The 26,547-nt window shown below is 37.1% G+C and overlaps 1 protein-coding gene across 1 annotated transcript; it reads right to left on the bottom strand.

Annotated features, from left to right (window-relative positions):
- Positions 1–1,714: 1,714 nt before the first annotated feature.
- LOC103062259 (inter-alpha-trypsin inhibitor heavy chain H3-like) lies at positions 1,715–26,547 on the bottom strand. The gene is made up of 20 exons (XM_088134076.1): positions 26,429–26,547; positions 25,345–25,365; positions 24,031–24,197; positions 23,320–23,424; positions 22,952–23,114; positions 22,597–22,707; positions 18,669–18,794; positions 18,443–18,559; positions 16,269–16,437; positions 15,976–16,101; positions 15,034–15,215; positions 12,995–13,180; positions 11,992–12,131; positions 11,306–11,469; positions 8,306–8,371; positions 7,523–7,636; positions 5,725–5,923; positions 3,604–3,776; positions 2,138–2,249; positions 1,715–2,049 (listed from the first exon to the last, which is right to left on the bottom strand). The coding sequence occupies exons 1-20, from the start codon at positions 26,519–26,521 to the stop codon at positions 1,905–1,907; spliced, it is 2,679 nt and encodes an 892-aa protein (XP_087990202.1). The 5' UTR covers positions 26,522–26,547; the 3' UTR covers positions 1,715–1,904.

The following is a 26,547-nucleotide window of genomic DNA, read 5'->3' as shown; positions in this document are numbered from 1 at the left end:
CACAGAGGCTGATGGATGTGACTGGCTAGGAGGCAGCTGTAGTGGATGTTTTCTTGAACCTGACTGATTGCCCTACGACCAATCTTTTGAAATGTGGACTAATATATTGGCTCCTAAATGTCCCCTGTTCCATGTCAGAGCCTGTAATACCCTGTCGCATAAAAAATGAAGTATGCAATGAAAGACATCCTGCAAGGACTGAAGATGGTGAAGTGGGAGCCCCTTATTTTCACACCAAAGAGAGCCATATTGCAAACAAGGGATGGATAGCACAGATTTCTTAATTTCAGTTAAATCAGGAAAAGAGCAGCATGTCTTGAAAAGGCTGGAGGAAAAAGCCCAGTATTTAAACCTGCAGGTTTCCTGCATGCTGCTATTGACAGAACATCTTCATACATAAAACCTCCTACTTCTCCATAATAAAACTACTTACTATATCTGAGAGCAGAGGAAGAGTTTTATAGTTATCTCTCATATGAAACCTTAACAAATCTAATCACACTTGTTATAGTCCACGCAATTGCAACCAGGAATAGGGTTACTAGACCTCCAGCAAAAGGAGGGCATGACTTCCTCTTTGTCCTCATGTCCTCCCTCCAGCAGGCATAGCCTTAAAATCAGTACTGTCCGGCTTTTTGAGTATCTCTTCCTGAGCAGCTTTTCTCCATAGCTCAGTACTTCCCTAACCACAATTTAACAAGCTCTGCTCTGTGACCTTAATTGATTTGAATTCTCCTGCTGGCTAGTACCGCTGCCTGAAACTGATCAGATCTTAATCAGTTACACGCTGAAGGCTTTTGCCTCCTAACTGGTTCCAGCACACTCCTGAGACTGAAAAACCAGTCTTTCTGATGCTGGAAAAAGTAATTTCATATACATGTAGGCCTAAGTACTTTTTTTTTCCCCAGGTTTTCACTGTAATTTTTGTCACAGATGCCAAGAATGTTAAACAGTGTCCTCCTTTTCCTCCATTTTTCCTTCTTTCCAATTGTCTGCATCCTCCTTTGTCTCTTCGTATATCTGGTAACCCTAGACAGGGAGGAAAACAAGCAATGGATTTCCCCCGAACTGCATCCGTAAAGAACAAGACAGTGCAGCCCTTCGGGGGTATGGATCAGATGGAAAAGCCGCTGATGGCACCAACAAACTCCACTGTGAGTTTTTGCCCGTTAGATTCTTCCCACAATGATTAATGATGGTTCTGCTATTATCTCTCTGAGCACTATCAAAAGATAATATTGGCACCATCTTCTTGGCCACTAGGGAACTGGCCTTGAAAATTTGATAAAGTCCCATTTTGTTCATCTTGTTATTTAATATCTATATAAAGCAGCTGGATTTGGAGCCACTTGTCATCAACCAGCCGGTGATACCTAGCAGTATTTTTCCTTTCCTGCACACTGGAGGTTTGATATTTTGAGCACCTCTGCATCCAGGTCTTTAGCAGTGTGCCTCTGCAGGTGTCACCACGGATATTAACACTGCTTCTGTAATGAGGAATTTCCTGTAGAACAAACTGCTATTGGAGCTGAATCACACACACGCACACGCACACACACAGAGGCAGACAAATTATTACAATTTAGGCAGAGCCCGATCCAGGCATTTTAGAGAGATTTTTATGTTGCAGCTTATAGGTTTTCCATACTGAATGTTTAGATATGTAAACTTGCCTAGAGCCACTCAGGAGTGAGTAGAAAATAAATTTAAGAAATCAGTACAAAGTTTTCCAATTTATTGAAATGAAATCTAAGCAGAAGATACACATATTGTATTATGAAAATATCAGTTTCAATTATTCCGATTCACAACTAAGTCCACAGTGTTAAAAATATTTATTTGGATGTTATTGCAAGCAGTCATCATAGCATGAACTTTTTTGATCATCATCATCATCACACCTCTTAAATCTTTTTATATGAAAATATGCTGGGAACAATATAGTCTGTGTGATTGCCATCAATAAGGCCTTTTCCGTTGTTGTGAATAAACCAGCAAGGAATATTGGTGCCATGTCGGATATCAGCTGTGTAATCCTTCTGCCATCCCCTACAATATAACACATAAAGCAATGAAGTTGGAGCGTCCACTTCATGCAAGCATGTCAATCTCAGCTAAAATGTCAGGTTCTGTTTACCTGGTTACTGTCAGCTGGTTATTTTTCACAGTCATGGTGGCATCTGGTTTTTCTGGATCAGATCCAGGGTGGACTTCAAGTATATCAAAGCCAATGGGATGGAAAAATTGCCCTTAAAATAAACATGACAGCAGCAACGGTAATTATTAAACAGTTGCCAGTCATTCGAGAGCAAAACATGAACTTGATTAAATAGTTGTCAGTCATTCAAAAGCAAATCTTAAGAAGAGCTACTTCTTGCATTTGGCAGTGCTAACTGTGGCTATAAGATGGATGTATCTGCTTTTATAGCCACCCTACTTAAGTCACAATTTTATTTTTACTTACCCAGAAATGTTGCATATATTACTGTCCTGCTTTCAAAGAGCCTGCTTTGTACAGGTCACCCTATCACTGAGATTGCCAGTGTGGCACTAAGGTTCAAAGACCACCCAATTTAAAATCAGCCTGTTTGGATAGTCCAAAATGCTGCTTTGGAAATGGTTTCTGCTTTGTACATGCAAATGTACAGTATATGAGTGTTGTTGTACACATGGAAGACTTAAAGAGCTACAGATGAGATAAATAGGCTCCAGAAAATGAAGATCCTGGTTCTGCCCACTATTGTCTACAGCTCCTGATTGATGGCTCTTCATAGCATAGTCTTTTTCTTGCTCCCATATTACAGAAGAAACTGCTAAACAGGGAGGAAAGCAAGGGAGTGTGCCCCAGGCAAAAACAGTTGGATACATCATCCCTGTCCACCAAATTGTTTCTTTCAAGGTCCAGAAAAGAGAAGGAATCAGCTGGTGTCTTACTTTCATCTCTGTTCTGCTGCTATTATGTATAAGAAAGGATTAAACCTGAGGTAACCAAAAATTAGTTAACCCTTTGGAACTATCCATGCTAATTACCTAGAAAATTGTTTCCAGTTAATTTGGGAAGTTCTGCACTTTTTGATTTAGGAATATAAATAATGTAGATTGCTGTTAATAAATGATCTTCTCTTTTCTCTCTAACCTGGTGTTCATGTCTCTCTTTCTCCCCCTGCTTCTGTCTGCCTTTTGCCCCATTTTGCAAATTAACTGTTTTTGATGTTTGCTGATGTTTAATAAATAAACATCGGGGTATATTTATTGCTCTCTGTGTCGAGTGGCGTGCTCTCATCCAGATATAGGGATCAAATGGAATGTGCTTGGTGCAAACTAAACTGGAAATTACCCATAATAATTTTCCAAAAGAAACAATTTTTGCACACAATGGATTCCAGCAGATAACACAATCCAGAAATAAACGTTGCAATGCTGGAAACAAACAAAAGTGAACAGCAAGTATTGCTGCCTTTTTAATCTCATGCCAAGTCAGTAGTCTTTCACAAAGAGGTCTACAAGACCATATGTCTTATAGTGCAAAACAAACAAAAAACGCAGTGCAAAATAAACAAAAATTTAAAAAAAACACACTCAGAATGATATTTTTTGTATTACCTAGTAAGCCATGGGTTTCCTCAGATAATCTGTGACTATCCAGCATGTAAAATCCCAGGAAATCTCGGTGTAGTGGATGTTTCTTCCACACTTGATGTAGAACAACAACAAACTTTGCTCCATTACCAACTGAAACCTCCATGCTCCTTTTTTGTTTGATTATTAGTGTCAAACTAAGTAGGAAAAGAGAGACCAAGCAGGGAGAAATGATTATTAGTATGTATAACATAGAGGCTTGAGTTGAGTCAATTGGTTGTAGGGGGAGAGCCATCTGTGGAGAAGGCATCTATAAGAACATGTCTATTGTTTAAATGAAGTCTTGCATTAAATTTTGTTATATCCTGTTAATTCTGGCCCTCAACCTTCTTAAATGATGAAGCTATCCATTGTTAAAAAGTTATTCACCAATGAAGCAGGCTGAAGCAGAGCAATGCAAATAAACCACTCATCTGAAACAATGTATTGACATTTTCAGATCTGATTATGTTGATATGTTTATGATCTGATTATGTTATGCTCTAGGGATTGGTCTCAATTTCAGCAAGGACCACTATATACACTAGACACTGAATGTATGATCATTTCAGCCCTTCCTTCTAACTTGCAAGCGTTGGCCTTTGTGGACTTGTAAGCATTGGCCTTTGTGGACAATTGCCATAGTTAGCAAGGCAGTCCAGATCCAGATGTTTGCTTCCATATAGCTGGATCAGAATACCCATATATGTTTTATTTTATTTACTTATTTAATCACATTTGTATAGCCACCCATCTCACACAGTGACTCTGGGTGGCGTACATAGTATATGTATGTATAAAACATAGTACATATATTTTATTATTTCCTGTATTTCCAGTGCCAGTTGAAGAAAAAAAGAGCTTCTGCTCACATATACTACAGTGATCAAGAAAAGTGCATGAAATATCAAGTGTTCTCCTATTTTTTTCTTCTGTAAATATTCATATTAAATGAATTATATAGCATTTATCTGAAACAAAGAGCAACCTGAATTTAAAACAATTACTCCCTATATAATAGAGAAGGGAAGACAGAAAAAAAAATGTAAATGTGTGCTGGTTAATGACAGCAATAAAGTTTTTCAGTTTCAAAACTATAAATGCCCATAAAAATCCTGTACAATGCCCAGCTTCCTCACCTTGTCAGATAAGATTTGTCAACTGTAGCTGAAACCAGTCCTACAGAATCCCCCACCCTTTAAATATGTATTGTGGTATAGTTTTATGTGCCACACTTTTGGAAGCCATATTTTCATAGATAAATGAAAGTGCGTGTAGTCTGTAACAGTGTTTCTCAACCTTGGCATCTTTAAGATGTGTGGAATTCTCGTTGGGGAATTCTGGGTGTTGAAGTCAACACATGCTAAAATTGCCAAGGTTGAGAAACATTGGTAATAGAACAAGCTCTCCATCCATGGACTCCACACCCTTTTTCTAGAGTTCCCACCTCAGTCTCAGTGATACAAACAGCTTCTTCTTTTAAATATTGCCCCCCCCACTTCAAAGGTAATTATTTAAGTGGGAAATCTTATTTCCTTTAGGTAAATATACCATGGGTATATATTTACCTAAATATGTGGCATATTTAGTAGCTGAAATATATTGAACATTTGTAATAACACATTATTAACAACTGGCTATATTTCATAGGCCATATAGAATGTTTAGTAGTTCACATAATTTATTTTTATAAAGCATGCCTCATATTGGCAAAGAAATTTATAGCACGCTGCCCCTTCTCTGTAGGTTGAAGTTATCTAGATGTACCCCACTGGGCAAATTTGCTTTCTTGTGAAGGTCACCTTCTTTCAGAGTTAGTCTGTTGTGGGAATGCATTATTAGTGGAGTTGGAACAAGCAGAGATTAAGAGGGAGGGGAGCGGAAACATAGAAACAGTGGGTGGGAACATCCATTCTTTCTGACATTCTCTTTTCTCTCCTCACCAGCTGCAAGAAAGGAAAGATAAAGTGCCAGAAATCTGACCTAGTATCTTGCCTTGGGCTTTTGAAATAGACCAAGGGATGCACAAAATTATAGAAGCTTTAAGTCACCCATCCCTGATTTAAGAACAACGCTTTTATACATTTGGGAGTACGCAAAGCTCACCTGGGTTCTTGTAAGGTAACGTCATCAAGCCAACTGAATACTCTTATTACAGTATCATTCTGAAGCACGATTTTCTGAGTTGTTATTTCAAGTGTTACATTCATAGTTATAATCCCAAGTTTTCCAAAATAAGTATTCGGTGGTCTTACATCGTTGATGCTCTTTTTATCTCCAATAAGCTGCCCATTGACGGTAACACCTAAAGTCCAGAGGTCATGTTAAAGGGATAGCATAAGTACAAGTAATATATTTGTAAATATGTTTCTCCCTGGTTTCAAGGAGGCAGAACATATGCTATACTGTATCTTTTTATTGGAACTGCTGTTAATGAAAATGAAATGTTTGCTTCTTTTTTCCTCAGTCTTAACTAATAGCATATTCCCCTGTCTAATCTCGTGTTTGTACTGAAAAGAAAACCATTGTTCCCATCTTCCATTTTAATCTCTTGAAATATTTAGTATAACGAAATATGCCTCTTTGAATAATTTAATTTCAAGAGTCTCCTTTAATTGGGGAGAATTACATATTATCTCCTCAGAGATTAACAGATTGGCTTATATATGTGCATGAAGCTTCTCCAAAAGGAAATGACCATTATTAGTAATTCCAGCTTCTAGCAGTCATATAGTCTAGCGCCGGTAGCTCTGAAACACACACACATAACGTTCCAAAGCCTTTTCAATAACCCCCCCCCCCTTCTGCTGTATTTGAATATGTTTCATCTTTAAAATCACATCTTTTCTGATGATCTGCTATTATAATAATCTTTTTAAGCCTGGTGCATAGGAATCTCCATGGCTTCCTCGAAGTGATGTCTTACCTTATGACATCTGTTACAATACTGTCAAGGTGATGATCACCAGAGTATAGAAGTAGGCATGAATAATCAGCTATGTGAACCAACAAAAATGCTATATACACTCAGAATTAATGGACATAATCTATCTTGAGATATATTGATTTAGGATACAGCAGAAACCTCGATAAGCCTAGGCAATCCTGGGTATGTTGTTCACATGTTAGCAACATTGGTGAATTCTCTCAACATTCTAGCATGACATGGAATCAATGTATAAGGTGGTTATGGCAGGGTGGAACAATATAATGGAGGAACATACGGAGCAGCACGCTTACACTATCTCCTATATGGTCATATCTACTTGATGGCACAATTTTACAATAATGTCCTAGCCAAAGGATGTAATTCCCTCCTACTGAATTCAAAGGGGGGGGGGGGTTGATACTTATACTGTAATGATGTGTCTACTTGTGTTGCCACAGCAGACTTTAGAATATGGGATTCTCAATGCCTAATTCCACTATGTACCGATACCAGTATATATACCTCCCATGTGGCAAGCATTCTGGATTCATAACACTTAAACAGGTCTTGTGAAGAGCAGTGGAAATGTCTTTAGAATTACTTGGATATGTCACACAGTGGCAGGTAAGGTTCATTGTATGGAAATGCAAAGCTGGGTGTGCCAGAACAAGCAAGCAAATCAAGATTAGGAAAAGAAAAACCTAAGTCAACATAAATAATGAGCAGTCCAAATTTAAAAAGCTATGGCAGTAAAAATATGCAGTCAGCCTGGGAATTATGAAAAGAAGGATTGAACTTAAGAGAGCAAGCCTCAAATTTACATCTTATAATATGTTATACATATTCTTTATCCAAAGGAAAACAGACCTCAAAAAGAGCAAATGGAATTAGATAGACATTGATTTGATCTAACAGTGCTATATGATAACACCTTTCTTACTTACCATCATGATTTCTTAAAAAGGAAAGGCTCACCTGTAACTGGATCGTTTATCAAATTTAATACTACCCCTGGCTCCTCATTAATATTGAAACAAAGGGCATCTTCTTGCTGGGGCACAGCTATGATAAAGTGTGGGTCTCCATCAACTGCAAAGAAGAAATTACACAAACATCATGCTTTCATCAGCAGGTAATCTTTCCCTGCCAGCCCCAGTTTTAGTTCTGTGCTCCTTTTATGCACCATTTAAAATGAAATAGGAGAATATAAGAATAAAACAGTATGGAGAAATACAGAGTTTCTATTCAGTATATTTTTTTATACTGCCATTACAGTAGAAAGAACATTCAGAGTGACCTTATTGTAACATAGGATTTAGCCTTAATCCAACATTGGTAATTGAGAAGAGGAAGTTGTTTATTCCCTTTTCCTGTTTCCTAATCATCTCTAGTTGATGATTGATGGAGCTGAGAAAAAAATAAGGCCTGTATCTTTCACAGGCAGCAACAGTTGCACTAGACATCATCTACTCCTTGAAGTGACCTCCCATTTTAAGGTACAACTTGAGACACTCCAATCCACATCAACAACTGAGCATGCTGGGAGGAAGGCACCCAATTGTCTCAAACAGAAAGACCTGAAAAACTTCGGTTGCCTTTAGTTCTGTAACAAAACAACATTGATTCACCCTGCAGACCCTCAGAAAGACACATTTAGATTTTTTTCTTACTACTGAAATCAATCACACTTTATTTTTTTAAAAAAAACCCTCTGAGATTGTGTTCTGGATGTCTATGAACTGTAAAAAAGAAACTTACCACTAGAATAATGATAAGGGGTAGATGGAGGATAATAGGCAGACACCTGCTGCTTTGCTGGATAAAAGAAAAGAAAAACAAAACAATTATTTCCAAATGTTGTGATTGTCCTGGTAGGTACACTAGGTAACATTCTGCTTCATTTAAATAGTAGCTTCGAGGGCCAGGTTCACATATGGGACGGGGAAAGGCAATATTTGGGGGCAAGGATTACATAACATTAGAAGGAAGGACAGGCACTATCAGTGAATCACATAGCAATGCAAAATCTGTGCGACTATCCCGCATGTTCACGGGCTGAGATTTTTTGTTTTTCTTGGTCTGAATATGGAGCTTCAGGAATTACACTGCACAGTTTTCATGTGTTTTCTGCCTCAAAATAATGGAAGATCATTTCTTCAATGTTCGGCAATTATGGTAAAAGGAAACTTGGAGGTTCTCCAGAAGAAGAAAAGAAGTTTGAGGCCTGCCTATGACCTTGGGCCATAGATTATCCACGTGTGAATTAGTGGTGGATTGGAATTACTTCATTCACGCAAAGTGGTGAGAGATATTTCCCTTATTTTCTTTATCATTTAAAAAGCCTCAACACATCACTGCAGCACCAAACCCTTCCTTACCAAAAATGGCCATATTACTACAGTGGTCATTCCAGGAAGTGCTGCAGGAGCAAAACGTCTCTGTAAAGAGCACCAAGCTGCTGTGAGTGAAGAAGTCACTTTAAAAGCTAAAGAAAAGCAACCAAACACCCCTGCAGAGTTTTTAGAGAGAAGTCAAAATGTTAGTTTGACTTCATTTGTGGCTCACTTTTATTCTACCATGGATCTGCTGGAGCAAAAAGTCCACATTTGTTCCCAGCAGGATCTGTGGTAGAATTCCTTTAAATACTTATTCTTTTTATTATATGTGGATGTGATCTTCCTGGATGTAAGGCAGTTGTCATCTGCAGAGGCATGGTGAACAACATTAAAATGAAACTTTGGTTCCAATTAACCAAACTGTACAATAAATTTCAGAAAATTAGGTTGTAATTTAAATTTTATATAGTTTATGCTACATATTTATATACTTGCTCTGAGCTAATATATGGTTACTTCATACAGCTTTGTTTAATACTTCATACAGCTTTGTTTAAAAGTGCATAATATATTTAAATATTATTCTACTGTGTCAATGTACACATTTCATCTTAAACTGGTAGCAAAAGAGTTAAAATAAAACTGCATTAAATCCAACCAATGGGAAGGCAAGATATGAGATCTGAGCTAAACTTATTTAAAACATCATTGACTTATTATTTGTTTTGTTTGCTTCTTTTCAATCAGTAAATCTGGAATTCATCATTAAAAGTAAAATTTGATAATAAGCTCATATTCATATGGAGGGGAGGGAAAGAATTAGAACTCAATTTACCTTCAGCTGTTTCCAAGGATGATAAATGAGGGAGACAGAGAGAGAGAGACAGAGAAACAATTAATTTTTATGCCAAACTAGTCTGACTGCAAAAATGATTACAGCTGAACTGCCTCAACAAGGATAGACTGGAGGGTGTGCATAATTTCAGTTACATGTTTCTGGGCAGCTATTTTTATTTCTTCTAAAAATTAATTCAGGCAAACAGCTACTTCCTTTTAAAAGAGCTTGACCCCAAATCATGTCTAATTACTCATATTACAAAACATAGTTTATGCATAAAATCACCCCCTTCCCATTCTCCCAACTATTCATGTCATGCAGTCATTTAGCAAAGCAGCAGCTTCAAGACTTTATTTCCTTTAATTCTTCCAGTGTTCATTTTCCTCCGATATGGATGATACATTCCGGGTTGCAGTTCTTTAATTTCAAGGTGGGCTGCTTGCTACCACAGGACAAAAACAATGAGGCCTTTGAGAGGGAAGGGATGGACCAAAAGGACAACTCTGGTGAGGTTAGCAGATAAGCTTAGTTGAACCCCTTGTGGCTTTAGAGCAGTGTTTCTCAATCTTGGCAACTTTGTGTGGACTTCGACTCCCAGAATTCCCCAGCCAGCACTGGGAAGTTGAATTCTGGGAGTTGAAGTCCACGCATCTTAAAGCTGCCAAGATCGAGAAACACTGCTCTAGAGCTGACGTAGAATAAAAGCTTAAACAAGAGTGGAGGCCTCTCCTATCAACATTCTGGAGGCCCCATTACCCCCAAGAATCTTTATTAGTGTGTTATGTGTTAAAGAGGGGTTGAAAGGCAATTCTTCCAAATGTCCATCTGATGGGTATAACTGATGATACAGACCCAAAGAACCAGTGACATGACAAAAGCATGTAATTCTACATATGAACTTGTACTGTACCTGAAGTTTGGGTTTAAGAAAAACCCAAATAATGGTTTGATTTATCAGATTTTGCTTGATTTATTAAATAAAAATGGGATTTTTAGCCAAGACAGATTTTTTCTTAATCCTTTATTTTTTATTTATATTATATTAACTACTTTTGTTAATGGATGAATATTGGATTTATTTTAATAATGGTCCTGAAGACTTATATTGCCACTTTAACATGCAGCACTAAATTAATGTTACTTGGGAAATTTTATTTGATCTTATATTGCTTATAAATCTATTTTCTACTGTTTTTGTTTTTTTTAACTTTTTAAATTGTGTTTTCAAAATATTAAAATAAAATTTTAAAAAATGAGAAAAAAGTATGACAAAGGCAGTATTGTGGGATTGCATCGCAAGTTCTACCTGTTTTGGGAATACGTGTAATGTCACAGTGCATGTAGAAAAGAAGTGAAGCTTGTGTTGCAATGCCATGATCCTGCTGACATCAATCTGATCCTCCTTGGCCTATTTGCAGATATTGCTACAAAGCACACAACACAAAATTCATAATTTCCCATCTTGATCTAAGAGGAAAATATACTACCTGTTGCTCCAGGATATTCTTGGCTAGTCAACTGTGCACATTTGGAACATTCCCCAGAAACTATTAAGAGCCAGATAGATTAATGTCCTTATGAAAGTATCTGTACCTTCTATAGGTTTGTCAGCAATTGCTTCCTTTTCTTCATTGTCTTCTGGCTTTGTGACCACCATGGATGTTAATGGAGTCACAAATTTGTATTTCAGAGACATCTCCAGAGCTTTTGCAGTAAGATTTACCTTTTCATCTCCCTGTGCTACAGAACTAAATGCAAGGACATTGGACAAGCATTTAGAAGCTGTTTTTAACCATGATAATATTAATTATTTGGTATTCTATCCATCCTGTAATGTAAAGATATATTGTAAATTATTCTCAGTGATAAAATAAATAGGATATGTGCCTCATGAACACTTTGGCAGCAAAACTCTTTACACAAGTACTTATCTCCTGCAAGAGGAAGGAGATGGTTGGGACTTAAAACTAGGCTTCTCAAAGTCTGATGTGAAGTTCGAAGCCCTGCAATACATTATCTAAAGTAATTTAATTTGGGCCAAAAGATCAAATCAACTACAGGCTGAAAATGATGAATAGTTACTAGCCAATTCCAGACATTATTGAATGAAACTGATTTTCCAGATCCCTTTTGACTGGATCTTTAGAATAGAAACATTTAACCCTAACCTTAAAGTATAATCTTTCTCAAGAAAGGGATGACCCTAATGGTTCTCATGGACCTCGCTGGAGTAGCCAGAAATAGAAATATGTTGGAAAGTCCTATGTTACCGTGCTTCTAGTTGTTCATTAATTGTGAGATAAGCCCAGAGTCTCTCAATATATTCTCCAAATATGTATAGTTGCTGTTCAAAAGCTTTGGCTGTTTCCTCAATATCAGCTTGTTCAGTATAAGTCAGATCCTCCAGTGCCTAGAAAAAAGAAAATAATTGCATTTATAATTGCACTATAATGTTTCAGCAGTATACATTTATGCAGGTATTCATTTCTATATTTATGTACATTGAGCAAGAGATTGATGAACTTGCATATCATCAAATCAAAAGATTTCAGGCAATCTTTAAAGCTCTCAGCAAACACCAAGGGTTTCTAACACATCAGAAGATTATTAATTTATTATTAATAATTATTAATTCAGAAGACACTTGTAATCTGTCTCGCATGTAACCTGAGTCTGTACAAGCAACCTATATTTTTGGTTTTAATATTTTTATTGTACATAAGTGTGGTTTTATCTCTTGGTTGTAAGCCACCCAGAGTTCGGTACAAGATGGGTGGCTATCTCAACATTTTAAAATAAAGACCTGTCTTCCCTTCCCTGCTGAACCCCAGTTTAAATCCTACATCAGTCTAGCCACTCTGTGCATCTGATGAAGTAAGCTACAGCTCAGAAAAACTTAATAAAATGGGCTTAATAAATAAATTTACATTAAAAAATTAATAAAATGGGTTAGTTGGAAAAAGTGCTATCAGTCTCCTTGTGATAAGTTGCTTTGAGGGGGTGGTCCTTTATTTGTCACCGAGCTTCCAGATTGCCACATAGCTTCAGCCACAGAAGCCAGCAATAAAACTGATATCTCCCGTGAACCCTCACAGCCTGGAAATGCTTTGTGTCAGTCTTAGGTGAAGCTGATGTTTAGATGTGGATGGATGGATGGATGTAACATGGCTTGGCAGTTTAAATTCATTGTGAATACTCTGTATGCATTAGAGAAACTGGAATATCTTGGCAATATCCTCAGGAATTTTGGACTGTGCATTCAAAGATACTTACCCCATGAGCTTTTACTTCTGCTGTGATACTGTTCAGGTCATTGTCTGTGATTCTTCCAGCCACAACAATTTCAGAGCCATCATAAAAATGTTTAAAACTATTTTGAGTCAAATCAGAGATGGCATTTTCTGCATATTCTAACTCTACTTCAGTAAGCAAGGGATTGGCGACTTCATCATAAAAACCCTGGGAACAAAATAGATATTAGGTTTATTAAAAACTGTAACACTAAAGGGTATTTATTACTGAAATTATTGGAAATGAGAGATTACTTTTTTAGCCACAGTGTGTCTTACTTTTCCATATCTGGATCTAGACTACCCTTCACCTGGAAAATTACTCGAGAACAGAAACCTCTTTGAATGTTTTAATTCTTTAATACTCTCTTCCTCCTCCTCCTCCTCCTCCTCTCTACCATTTTGTTTATAATATGGAAAAAGGGGACTCCATGAAATGGGTGGTTACCTCTGTGAAGTGACGGAGTTTAGGTGTAGTAATGACATTAGGCATGTGAAGATCAATACAAAAATTGGGACTATTTTACTATACGTGTTAGTAAAACAATTTTCCAGTCTGATGAGTTTTAATCTTTTTTAATCACAGAAAAATGTGTGATTCTTTTCATTTATAACTTCTCCTAATATCAAAGCCTTTCTGAACATCTTCTCCTAGTTTGCAAAACTGTTAATTGCTAGACAATCCCTTTTTAAAATAAAAATGCCTACTTTCCTTCGTCATATATATTCCCTGATCTAGGCCCTTTTATGGTAAAATTTCCTGATGTGAGCTGTTTCTTTAAAGGAACAAACCAACATTTTTAATAGGGTACACATTTTAGTAGAATACTTTTTCTGCTTTCTCTCTTTCTCTTTCTTCTTGCTGACTTTTGACTGGAGAATGTATGATTAGGAATGAAATAAAAGCAGCCAGGTGCCTGAGAAGGGAGAAGGTTTCACTTCACTAGCTGTGGTGATTCTGTTGCAACAGGACCAGAAGCAGGCAAAAATGGTGGCTGTGGTCAGGACATAGTCAAGCACCAAAGAAAAATGTGCACTTGTGTTGGCTCCTGTAATGCCCTGCCTCTTAGGCAGAATGAGATGGTAACCTCAGGTAGCTGATTTGTGGGGCCATGAAACTTGTTACTTATAATGGATTCCTATACATGTCTTCTCATTCTACGTTCTGTGAAATGTAATCTTAGTCGATTCTTAGTCTGCCACAGTGTGGGAGGGAAACATATGCTAATCTCTCTTGGCTGCCTTTAGATGTTATACGCCTCTGCTTGAGGATGGGATGAGATACCATTTTCTGCTCTGCCTCGGGTAGCAGACTATCTTTGGGAGAATTTGCATGGCCTCTTGTAACTGAGAAAGAGTCATCAGTGATCTTTCTCTGCTTGATAAGAGAATAAATTTATCAGATAGAAGCAAACATCTACCAGTTATGCCTCCTTGTCCAACCAGGAGCTCTTGAGATATGATGGAAAGTTGGGCAGGAGTGGTAGCAAGTTAAAATCATAATATATACTGTGGGTACCAGGTTGGGGAAGGCTGAATTATGTTCACTTAAATTTGTCTTTCAATGCCACCTGGACTAAGAATTGGGCCAAAGACACACCTCTGAACACCATGGAGCAGAATGCTGGCAGCAGATCTTGTCTCAATGACAGAATCAGAGCACAGAGAGGAAATGGCACAAAGTTCTAACTCTGATAACCATGATATAAAGAAACTGCCTTCTTTGTTATAGCATCAAAATATCTCAGGACAAATAGAAGCTGCTACCAAACTACATTTGGGGCAGGGAGTATAATTCCTGGAGCTTGCAGATGGAAAACATAGAGAATTGGGATAAACAGGAGGAGAGGAGGACACATATTGTTTTTATTCTCATGTCTAAATCAAAGCAAGGATAGTGTTGTTTTTATAACTTGTACTCAGTGGCCTTTCTCTGCCACAGAAACATTTCATATAAATATAAATATCAGAATGAATGCAAATATCAGAATGAATGCAATAAGAATATGTTTATTCTTCTACCTGTAATTGTAAGGCTGCATCTGAATCCTCAAAGATGCGGCGAGCCACACCATTGTTTTCTGTCGCTAATCTCTCTAAAAATGCATAATCAACGCCATAACCAAACCCAAGGTTGTATATAGGGTATTTTCCTTGAGTTGCATTCTTAGCATTTTCTTGGATCTTTCTGGGATCTGATACACCTGCACAGAAAGGATCACAAAACACAATTAAACAGGATAGTCAACTGAAACATGCTTGTAGGGAAAAGAACCTTACTGGGCAGAGCAACACTATAACTTGTAATACAAGGCTCTGCAACTCCATGACTTGCAGCTTCGAAGTCTCCTCTTAATGGGATGGAAGAGAATGAGTCATGCTGTAATCGGATTCTTTTTCCCTTCCCTCACTGCCTTTTCCCTAGGTAGAATTATTGTTGTTGTTGTTGTTGTTATTTATTAGATGTATTATAGCTACCCACTCCAAAAGATTCTGAAACCGATGACACAAAATTAATCTACAGCAGGTTCAGGAGATTAGCACTCAGTTGGGCACATTTCTGGGAGCTTCTCTTAGGTCTTCCATAATGCCTCTCACAATGAATACTACTTTTCACAGTCTTTTGAGGTTGAGAGGGAACTGCCAGATAACACACAGACAAATTCCTCATAGATGATGGAGGTGGAACAACTAGGTCTATTTCTGCTGAAAGAGGCCTCCTGGAAATCAGTTGATTCTGGCTGACCTGTGAGTGGTTCCCACATCTCACAAGGCTGAGCAGCAGGTTTGGGTACTCTTGTGAGATGCAAGAACACCAACCATCTTCCTTCCCAGTCCTCTGTAACAGCACAAAGGTGTAAAGGTGACACATGATCACCAGAGGTCCTGGTATATAGAATGGAGAAGACTGTTTGAAAACAAGGAGTCTGAATATCAGTCTTATTCCCATGTTCAGCTACTTACCTTCATTGGCCTGCCCATCAGTTAACATGATAACTAAAGAAGCACTTCTTTCAGGGACAGATTTTGATTCATGAGCTTTATTCAGCATTTCAATGCCAGTCAGTAAACCATCATTAAGATTTGTTCCTACAATATAGAAGCAGGGGTTCAAATCTTTCAGCATATTAAAATGGAGTTTCAAATCTTTTCAATGTAGTGTTTTGTTTTATTTTTTTTCTAATATAGCAATTCTATTCTAATTTTATTCTAATTTAGCAATTTAACTTTACTCTAACTTTTCTTTTTTTACTTACCTCCCAAATCTCTTATTTGGCTAATAAATTCCTTTGATTGGTTCACATTCTCTGGAGTAGCTTGAATTAACTTATTTTTCCATGTTGAAACTGAACTTTCAAACAGGATGATATTGAAGTGATCTTCTTCTTTTAAATCTTCAACTATTTTTGTCAAGGCTTCCTTTGCCTAGAATTATTTTTAAAAAAACATCTGATCAAATGGAACAAACTATTTCCTCTTTTGTGTTTGAGGAGTCTCTCTGCTCTCAACACAGGGCTTCTGCTATGTAAGGCTATGCCGTAGGATCTTCCCTGCTTTCCTTTCAACTATGTCAGCTCTCTCTGACAGCACATTACACGGCTATGATCTTTTCTTCCCAATTACAATGTATTAGCTGGTGGAAAACAATCCATTTTTCTACTTTAATGATTAGTCAGGTAGTGTACTTCTCTACTGCCAGGAACAGATATTTTGTTTGGCAGGGAGTTTATCTCCTTAAATATTTGAATGGTGGACAAAGATGTTATATGGCAGTAGCTATCAGCTCCTAGTCCTGATGTTATGCCCATGTCTTGCTGTTGCTACCACATCACATGCGGTTGCCAGGTCCTTTTATGAGAACTTGTTTGCTCAAGGCTTCAACTGTTTAACCCAAGGTTATATCCTATAAAGCCATATACTTATTGAGGAAAAAAATCACACTTCTTGTTGGGAAAGGTAGACTTCCATACTAAGGCAACACTGCCTTGTCTCCTAATCATGGTCAAGAGATAGGCAATATTGTGCAGCAAACATGCTCCACACTTTTTTGTGTAAATTCCCCACTAACTTTTGGAGGTAATCATTGTCAGCACTGAGACTGTACTATTTTCTTCATTCAGCTTGGTTAATCACAGTCACAAATCATGTGGAAAGAAACAGCTCACGCCACAGACTTTACCTGGTAGAACACAAGCCTTCCTTGTCAGGCTTGTTCCTGCTTTACAAAACAAGAAAATGGTGCTGGCACCTTTCCCCATGAGTAGATCTTTTGTTTAAAATGGCCACCCTCCAGAACTGCAGAAATGCACACAACCCAATGAGAACGGAAAAGGTGTGCAAAGGTGATAATAAAGTTGATTTCAAATGGAAATGTGAATGGGTGTCTCAAGCCCTCCCTTTTTTCCTCATCAGCAAAATGATGTATATTTTTGCATAATTCTAAGAATGGAAATGAACTTAGCTGGGGAAGAGGGGTGAGGAGGACTGGGAAGAAGTTATAGAAAGTAATACACATCACTTCTCTTTTCTACATTCCTTTTCTTAAATTATTTCTGCCTTTAAACATTGTTTGATAGAGGTCAGATATTTACTTAGTTCCAAAGTCATACAAGACATATATATTTGCACTCATATCAAGGATTTGAAACATGATGCCCACTGCTTATATTGTGACATCTGTATAGATCATCCCTGAACCAACAACATTAAATTGAATATGTAATTTTCATTAATAAAAATTGGCTAAGTCTTTATCAGATTATCAAAACTTGTGAGATTTTGCTTTTCTCCCATGAAATTGTGGGATGTTTGAGACTGGAAAGATTCCTAAGATTTTGCAAAAATTGATAATTTCATGACATTTCAGTCTTTTAAAAAATTATTATTGTTATTTTAGATTTTTATCTATTTTTAATTTTTTGCTGACTCCTGATATAGTTCATGAACAGAATTGTTCATGGCCCCAAGTACAAACTGATTGTTTCAAAGTTAAACTGCTTCCTCAAAGAAGATCCTTCTGTATTGAGTTTCACAGTTTTGTGTCCTTACGCCAGTGGTGAAGCTGAATAGACCAGCTGGCTATGTAATGTTCAAACTTGCCAACATCCTGCATTTCATTCTAATGCTCAAGTGTATTATTTTCCCATCCGGAAAGGATGTTTTGTATGACTTTGGAACTAAGTAAATATATGACCTAAATCAACACATCAAAAAGAAGACGTGGTTGAAACTTTTAGGATGAACGGGTAAATTTCAATTACATTATTAAATATTTTCAAGATGATTATGCTATATATTTTACTATATGTGTAAATCTTGCAAGGCAGAAATAACTTGGAGTAAAAGATTATAGGGACCTGATTTTATCTGCTACACAATTTATTATCCTTCTAGGGATATTACAAGAATTTGTTTTGTGTTCTTTACTTACCTGCCGAATTTTCTGTCCATACATGGAACCACTGACATCTATTACAAAGGCAACATTTTTAGGTAAACGTTGAAGGTTTTTTGGTGCAAAAAAGTGTACAAAGTATCCATTTACAATCTAAAAACATTGATAAAGATAGAAATAGTATTAGTTTATGGTAAGGTTTTTTGTTTGGATTTGTTTTTGTAGTGGTATATTAGTTCAGGAGAGAAACAACTGGATTTACCTGTAAATTATTAGGAGAATCTCTGTTCACATCATACTTAATGACAAAATCTCCTTGTAGCAGAGTGGTTGTACAATTGTCACAGGTTCGTTGTTGTTCGATAGTGGGACTGAATGACACATGGCCCTTAAAAAGAAGAATTCTTCATCTTAGATTTTAGCAAAGGAAGAGAGTAGATTCTGAGGAAGTTTTGCTTTCATTTAGAGATCTAGGATAATGACCCATACTATTTCTTAGTATATCTTCTGCAGTTTATATTCAAAGATTACTTCCAAACATAGGAAGAGCCATGCTGTATCAGTCTAGAGGCCTATCTCGTCATGTGTTCAGTCTGTATAATAGTGAACCAGATGCCGACAACAAGCTTATAAGCAGTGCCTGAGTGTACTTATAGGGCTTCCCAACAACTAATGTCTTCAATGCTTGAAGTAATAAATAGCTCATAACTAGCAGTAATTGATAACCTTCTTGTACATGTATAATTTCTGAGGAAGGAAGCCTTGGAAATTTTTTAAAGGAACATTTAGAACAGGGTGAGCAACCCCGGGGTAGCCATGAGCTGCTACTGAAATTCAGCTGTGCTATATTTTGAAGCATTAAATGTTGGAAGATCCAACATTCCATGCACCGGCTTTCTGCAACTATAAACCTCTTAGTGATTAGGAGCAATAGATGCAAGAAAAGCTAGCATGGGAACTTTGCATTTTTATCTTCTTTTCTTGTCTAGGAAGACTTACTCTGCATGTCTTACACTGCATTGCTTCTTACTGGCTACACTTATACTGTTAGGATTTTTAAATTTTTATTTATTTATTTATCATATTTGTATGATGTATTTGTTATTACTTTTACTTCCTCCTTCTTCACTGATTTATTACCATTACTCTTTTCAGTAATGGTAGATGCACCATACCAGTTCTAGGCTTGCTTTCAGGTGTTATTTATGTCATCCCATAAGGAGTCTCTTTTGTTTTCTTTCATACCAACCTCCAGATTTCTTTCTACAAAACCATGTCAAAGGGCCAGGGGTTTGACTGTCTTGTTGTGCCCACCATTTTGAAACCACTGACCACTACCGCGGATTATCCTGCATTGAGCATAAACTACTTACGCCCCAGAAGAGTGTTGTGTTGGCCAAGAGTGATTTACGTTTATGAAGAAAAAGAAAGAGTTTGTCAGTCTGCAAAGCAGGGAAACTAAACATGCAGAAAGGCCACAAGCAATCCAGCAAGGAGAGCTGGCTCTGCTGAACTGTTAAGTGACAGAAACTATAGAAAATTGTTCTTTCCGATAAAAATGCTGCTGTGGTGTTCACATTCTGGAAGAACCAAGGCCAACCGAAATATGAAAGAAGCAACAGAATAGTGTTCTGCAAATAGAAAAGCCATGGGACCCATTTCTCTAATAGCAGGTTATCCCTTGCTAGGTTACGCTGAGGAACAAAAATGTGGAATAGACTATTTCAACACCGCAGCATGACTTCTCAAGCGTCTATGATGCTGTACTACATTAAACTTAATGGAGCTACATTAACTTGCAAATGTAGCTAATGACTTAAACTTTCAAATGCATTATCCTTTCATAGGAATTCTATCCTGGAAGTTGGAAAGCTAAAATGTAGTGAAAAGTCCTCATTGCCTACTTATCTATTTATCCCTTTTCAAAAGTTTTCATTTACCTTCTTAAAGAGAAAAGATGAAGTCCTGGAAAAGTAAAAAGAACATCCATATTGCAAGAGTGAGCAATGGATTTGGAAGAAAGCCTAAGACTCTGCACACTTTAAACACTGATGGGGGGGGGGGGTAAAAACACAGGAAAGGAAATTGAAACGTATCTGAGAGGACAGGGAATAAAACATGAGAAAACAATTCCCTATACCCCACAACAAAATGGTGTGGCAAAGAGGAACAATAGAATCTAATGCAAATGACCAGAAGCTTGCTTCTCCACATTGGAGCAATATTGGGTAAAAGTAATAAAGTTTGCAACTTCCAGTACAATTTACCCATAAAAGACAAAGATGCAACAGTATTGAATTGTGGTATGAGACCAAACCAACGTAAAGCACATTAAGGTGTTGGAATCCAAGGTGTTTGCAGATATTTAGTATCTTATAAAAATGTCCTCTTCACTTCTACAATGTAATATGCTTCTTAAGATCTTAAGATATTAAATAGACACAGAGGATACATAATTCCCTGCATTCTAAAATATACCGTGTGGCATATTTTGATGAAGACAAGGATCAAATACTAATTAAATATTGAGGTTTCATTTAGAAATGCTAGGAGGAGAAGTAATAGTGCAGCATTCATAGCAGGAAGGAACTATGAACTCAGATGATAAAGAAGATACAGAAGTGGCAGCATAAGCAGAAACAGAGGCCAGTAGAAAGCCTCAGCCATAGATAAGATACTCAGGTCAACAAGGTAATATCTTCTAAATAATTTGCTCTTCCAGCCAGAGAGGAAGAGATACTACATTCTTCCCCAAGGCACCACATTGAAGGGAAGACAAACAGCTACAAGCTGCTAGAGAAGATAGTGAATTTCTTCACAAGAAGAAAACACAGGCTTTCAGAGACGTACCAAAAGAAAGGAAGTCCATTGGATACAAATTGGTCTTCACAATTAAGTGTGATGCAGAAGATACAGTATCTAACTCTACAAGATCAGATGGGTTGCCAAGAGATAGTCCCCAAAACATGGCAAAAATTACAATGAAAACTGTACGGTGGTGAAATACACTTTAATAATAATATTCTTCACTAATTTAATTTAATGTAGCTCATTAACTGTCTCAATCTCAAAGGACTCGGTGCAGCTTCAAGAGAAATGTTTGCTCAACACCTAAATGTAAAAACAACTTTCCTATATGAAGGAAGGCATATACATGTAAAAGCCACCCTGAATCAAAGAACCTGAAAAAGAAAGGCTGATGTGCAAGTTGCAGAAGAGTTTCTATGGGCTCAAACAAGAAGCAGGGGCTTGGAATGAAACACTGAATCACATGTTTTTTAAGGAGCAAACCTGATCCTTGTCTATGTACCAGATGCAAGAACAAGAAATGGACACACATCCTGACTTTATTGTTTCTCTGTACGCACATTCTTTCTACTGGGCATAAGCTATCTCCCTCAACTGTAAAGCAGAAATATTTTGAAAGTGTAAAAATTAGCTGTGATAAAGCATTATTATTACTACTACTACTACTACTACTACTACTATTATGGATCAGCCTCATCTACTTTTTTTGATTTGCCCCTGCTTATTTTTTCATTCTGACCCACCTACTGTTGTAAATGCAGCTCTTCAGCTATGCTATGTATCCTTCAGCAAGAAAAGATTGTCTATCCCTGATACAGGGAAATACTTGGGAGCTACTTTTACTGTTGTGAAGTATCTTCAAAGAATTCTGTGCCTACATCTTTTATTGTGGGTTGCCCTGTTCAATGCCTCACGTAGAGCTTTGGCTGTGACAAAATAATCTGTCAACTGTGTTTCCATGAAATAAATAGTTAGATCACTTTTTAAGCATATATTCAGGGGCCATTCTTTCTTTTCTTCTCTTCTGGATAATGTCATAAGGCATATCTCTATTTTTCTTTTCACTTCATGATTGTGAATCCAAATGGTTTCTTCTGTATTTACTTCCAATCAGGGCACCTGCAGCCAAGGTAGTGACCATGATCACTGCAGATACCCCGCCTCCAACTCATTACAGATAGTTCTCAGTTAATGATAATAATTGGGCCTGGGATTTCCATCACTAAACAATGCGGTTGTAAAGTGCGACATCATGTGACTGCATCATTTAGCAACGGAAATCCCAGGATTCCCCATTGCCATCGTTAACCAAATCCCACCGGTTGTTAGGCAAGGACTACCTGTATATGAATCACCCTCCATGATTCTATTACAAGACATACCTTTTTTCCTGAAAAAGACTTTTTTAGGACTGGTAACAGGTCATTGTTGATGAATGTCCCTTCAACTTCGAGTTCACTGATACCTTGAGGCTCAAAGATGTCTGCTTCAATCTGTAATATTGATTTGAAATTATGTTGACATTAGCAAGACCAAGGAAAAAAAACAGGTTAGTAATGTTAACTGTAAACAAAGCATTAAAAAAATGATGTCATAGTTATTTATAAATTTGTCTCTGAATTAATGAGAGAGATAAAATTTCCAGAAAAAGTTCTGAGCATCACTTACAAACTTTTCCAAAAACTACTACAAGATAACACCACAACCGGACACAGCTAAGTGGGTATTGGATCGTACCTCAAATGAATTGACAAGCTGCTTTGGGTTTACTTTTATGAACATCTCATATTTTCCAAAGTTTCGCTTCAACAGTTCCTCATAGGTCAACTGAAAAGTAACTTTGCTGGTTGGTGCAATGTTGACTGAAACACTGAATTTTTCTGTTTTTCTTCCAGCAGCCCTTCACATGTTAAACACAGTAAGATTCATAAGATTCAAGAGATCCATAGAAGGAAGATCACATATCCTCATACTGAATAATGTAGACCAAGATTTAATATTTTCATTTGCTCTTTGTTCATATACTTAACATCTGTTTATTAAATAAATGCTTAGGACAGGAAATGAAATAATAAAACAAATTTGGGGTGGCCTCACATACTTACTTCACAAGCCCTGCAGTCTGGCCCCTTGAAACTGCTTGTTGATACTGCTTTTGGGCAACTTCTTTTTCCTTTATGATTCCAGGATAAATGACACCATCAATTGTCCTGTTGAAGAATACATTAGATATCTGAATATACATGCAGACATTTTTATTGTTTTTTCCCCTTCAGTTCATTAGCTCCTGTAGGCTAAAGGAGATATTTAACAGGTATAACGAAGAGGCTGGAAAGAATGCTGCCTCTATATCAATGAAAACATAATGAAGAAAACTGAAGGAGGACCCACTCCTAAAGGATGCTGCAGAGCAGATAGTAAAACTCTACCCAGAGGGCACAATTAGTTCAGAGGAACTTATATAACAGGAGGCCACATTTTGGTTGAACATTAAAAAAAATGTCTTGAAGGTAAGAATAATGCTGTAATGGAATCAACTAGACTGGTGAGAATGGAGAGGTTGTGAGGGAGATCTTAGTTCTGGGCTTCCTGTTTTGAGCACATAATTAGATTAGATGGCTACAAGGTCTTCTGCAACTCTATGATTCATAGTAGTTATTCTGTTACAGTATCTAGCTATTTCTAGACCAGTGTTTCTCAGCCTGATTGAGAATTCTGGGAGCTGAGGTCTACACATCTTAAAGTTGCTAAGATTGAGAAACACTGTTCTAGACTGATCTTCAAAGCATAGAAAAATAACAGTAAAATGTGCATACATGGTAAAGTTGGTAATAAAGCCTGTTTTAGGAAGCTCCATATCAAAGAAAGCTTCCTTGGATACATTGGCACGATTCACAGCTCGACTAGTGATAACATTACGGGAAAACCTGGAAGTAACACTGCAGTCAATTTTCATCCAGTAGATTTCTATGCCTTTGGTGTGCTAGAGAGTAGAAGAGTCACATGGTTATAAGGAAATGTGCAGATAATATTTTGTCTTTATTTTAAACATTTCATTTGAGATAGCATAAAGATCTTTCAATACTTCACATTCTAGACCAGGAAACTATCCAAGATGAATTGGTGGTGCCATGTAACTTTATGTAAACAAGTATAAACAAAGAGGAGAAGTAGCAGTAGAGGGGAGAAGATCTGACAATGGTGAAAGGATATGCAAGGTCAAATAGGAATTAACAAAAAGAAAAGAATGAGAGACAACATGATAAAGATTCAGTGCAGGAAAACTGAAGAAAGCAATGCAGAACCACACATCCCACCTAAATGTTTGGATGTGATCTCCAGAGTTCCTTCAAAAGTGCTGCCAAATTAAAAAAATTTATGTGACAGAAGGGAAATAATTACATACATAGTATTATTCATATAGAATTATTACATGCATAGTATTATTCATTTAAATGCTAATTACATTTAATTAACATTTTATTTACTAACAAAAAGTTAATTAAATTGGCCCTGACCCCACTAATTTCCTTGTTCCACTCCTGTTATTTTTTAAAATGAAACCCAAAGGCCCAAATATGTGCTCAGCATATTCACAATGCAAGAAGTATCCAGGGAATAATTTTGATGAGGGATCTGTGGGTAAGACCTTTATCTCCGATCCTTACAGACAAAGTCTTGCACTGTGCTTTTAGGAAATGGATCTTTATAGGGGCAGAATACAAAAACAAACTTTGAAAGCATTTTATTTTCCTTCTGTGAAGGGAAGGCAAAAGATGTTTGTTAGTCCCTGAATCCATTTATGAATCCAGTCTCCTTCATAAAAGGCAGTGATGGGTCTTGGGTTCCTTTGCAAGACCAACTATAGTAAACGAAATGCATCTCATATTTTCTCAGAACTGAAAACATCTCTAACTCGAGGACTGATTTCTGAAGATATGTATATAAGGTCTGACTTTAAGAATCTCTACCCATCCCACCAACACACAAAAATGTGAATGAAGTTTCAAGCTGGGTAAATGATTTCTTTAAGCCCAGCAATGAAGAGGCGTGTGACTAAGAGAAAATATTCATATGACTTCATGGCATCAAAACTTAATGACCAGCATTCTAAATGAAAGGTTACTTACCACATCAGTGGCACTTCTTTTCTACAAATAAAGAGTGAAAAAAGGCTTAAGTATTGCCAAATAGAGATGCTATATCTCACAAAACACGCTGCATAGTTATTCCACATTTCTTCTCATTATAAGTGGTAGTTATCACAATAAATGAGAGCTTCCATAAGATGGTCAGAATAATCTGCATGCATAACATTAGTTGAGTTCTTATCAAAGAAACCCCCATCAGCTTACCAACCTGTCTAATTTGGAAAGATTAATTACATAAACAGAAAATAACGTCCATCTGGAAGATGTGTCACAAATTATCATGCTAACTAGGATAAATGCATCTACCTAACAGGTAGAGCTTCTCTACTGTTCCTCAGATTCACAGAATACTAGGATGATTTTATATTCCTCCCATGTTTGTGGAGCTGCCCAATTTCAGGTAAGTTAGGTATAGTCACAGTTGTGGTGCAGAATAATTCACTATGGAACAAATACCTGGAAAACTGCTCTGTGTTTAAATCTTCAGAGTTTTCCCTTTCAGAAAAGCAGCTGTGCTTGTAATGTCTCTCTCTCTCATATATATATACCTCCATGCATCCATTTTAAACACCCCACCACCACACACAAATTGATTCAAGTATTCCTTCCTTTATCTGAAGTATTTATTCTTTCTTAGTTCAATGTTCTCCAGCAAGCAATTCTTGAAATACGCAACATGGTGTACAGTATATGGATCCAGAGAAGGTAAACGGAGTTTGGATCCAGCACAGGCCCTGCAAGGTACCTGTCAGCAGCTCATGAAAGGAGCCACAGCAGTTGCTGATAGGCGCAGTGCAGGTCCAAAGCCCCTTTGCCTGCTTCATATTCAAATGCAGCACATCTCAGCCATGCAGCTCAGGGCCTGCAAGTTCACATGGAAGTAGTTTCCATAAAGTTTAGAACTGCAGCCAAATTAAGTTTACTGTTAAGTAAAGGTATCTTGAATCAGGCAGGCATAAAGCTGAACAAGTCTTGAAGGATCAAGACAGTGCATTTGCTGTTAAAGCTAGAAAAAAAAATTTCTGCTGGAAAAAGGAAGTTACTTTATATTTTAGCTACATACCTTAATGTTTCTGAGTGGGTATATCAAAATATCTGAAATTACAACAGCAGGAATCAAGCCCAGTAAGATGTAAATTGGGATATGCTTCCCCATGTTGAAAGAAAAATAAAAATGTCAAT

This window comes from Python bivittatus, unplaced genomic scaffold, assembly GCF_059951505.1.
Source record: "Python bivittatus isolate LINGU-HERP-01145 unplaced genomic scaffold, Pbiv_v1 ctg000080_np1212, whole genome shotgun sequence".
Taxonomy (NCBI): Eukaryota; Metazoa; Chordata; class Lepidosauria; order Squamata; family Pythonidae; genus Python; species Python bivittatus.
The sequence above is the reverse complement of the archived record's forward strand: the minus strand, read 5'-3'. Positions and strand labels throughout refer to the sequence as shown.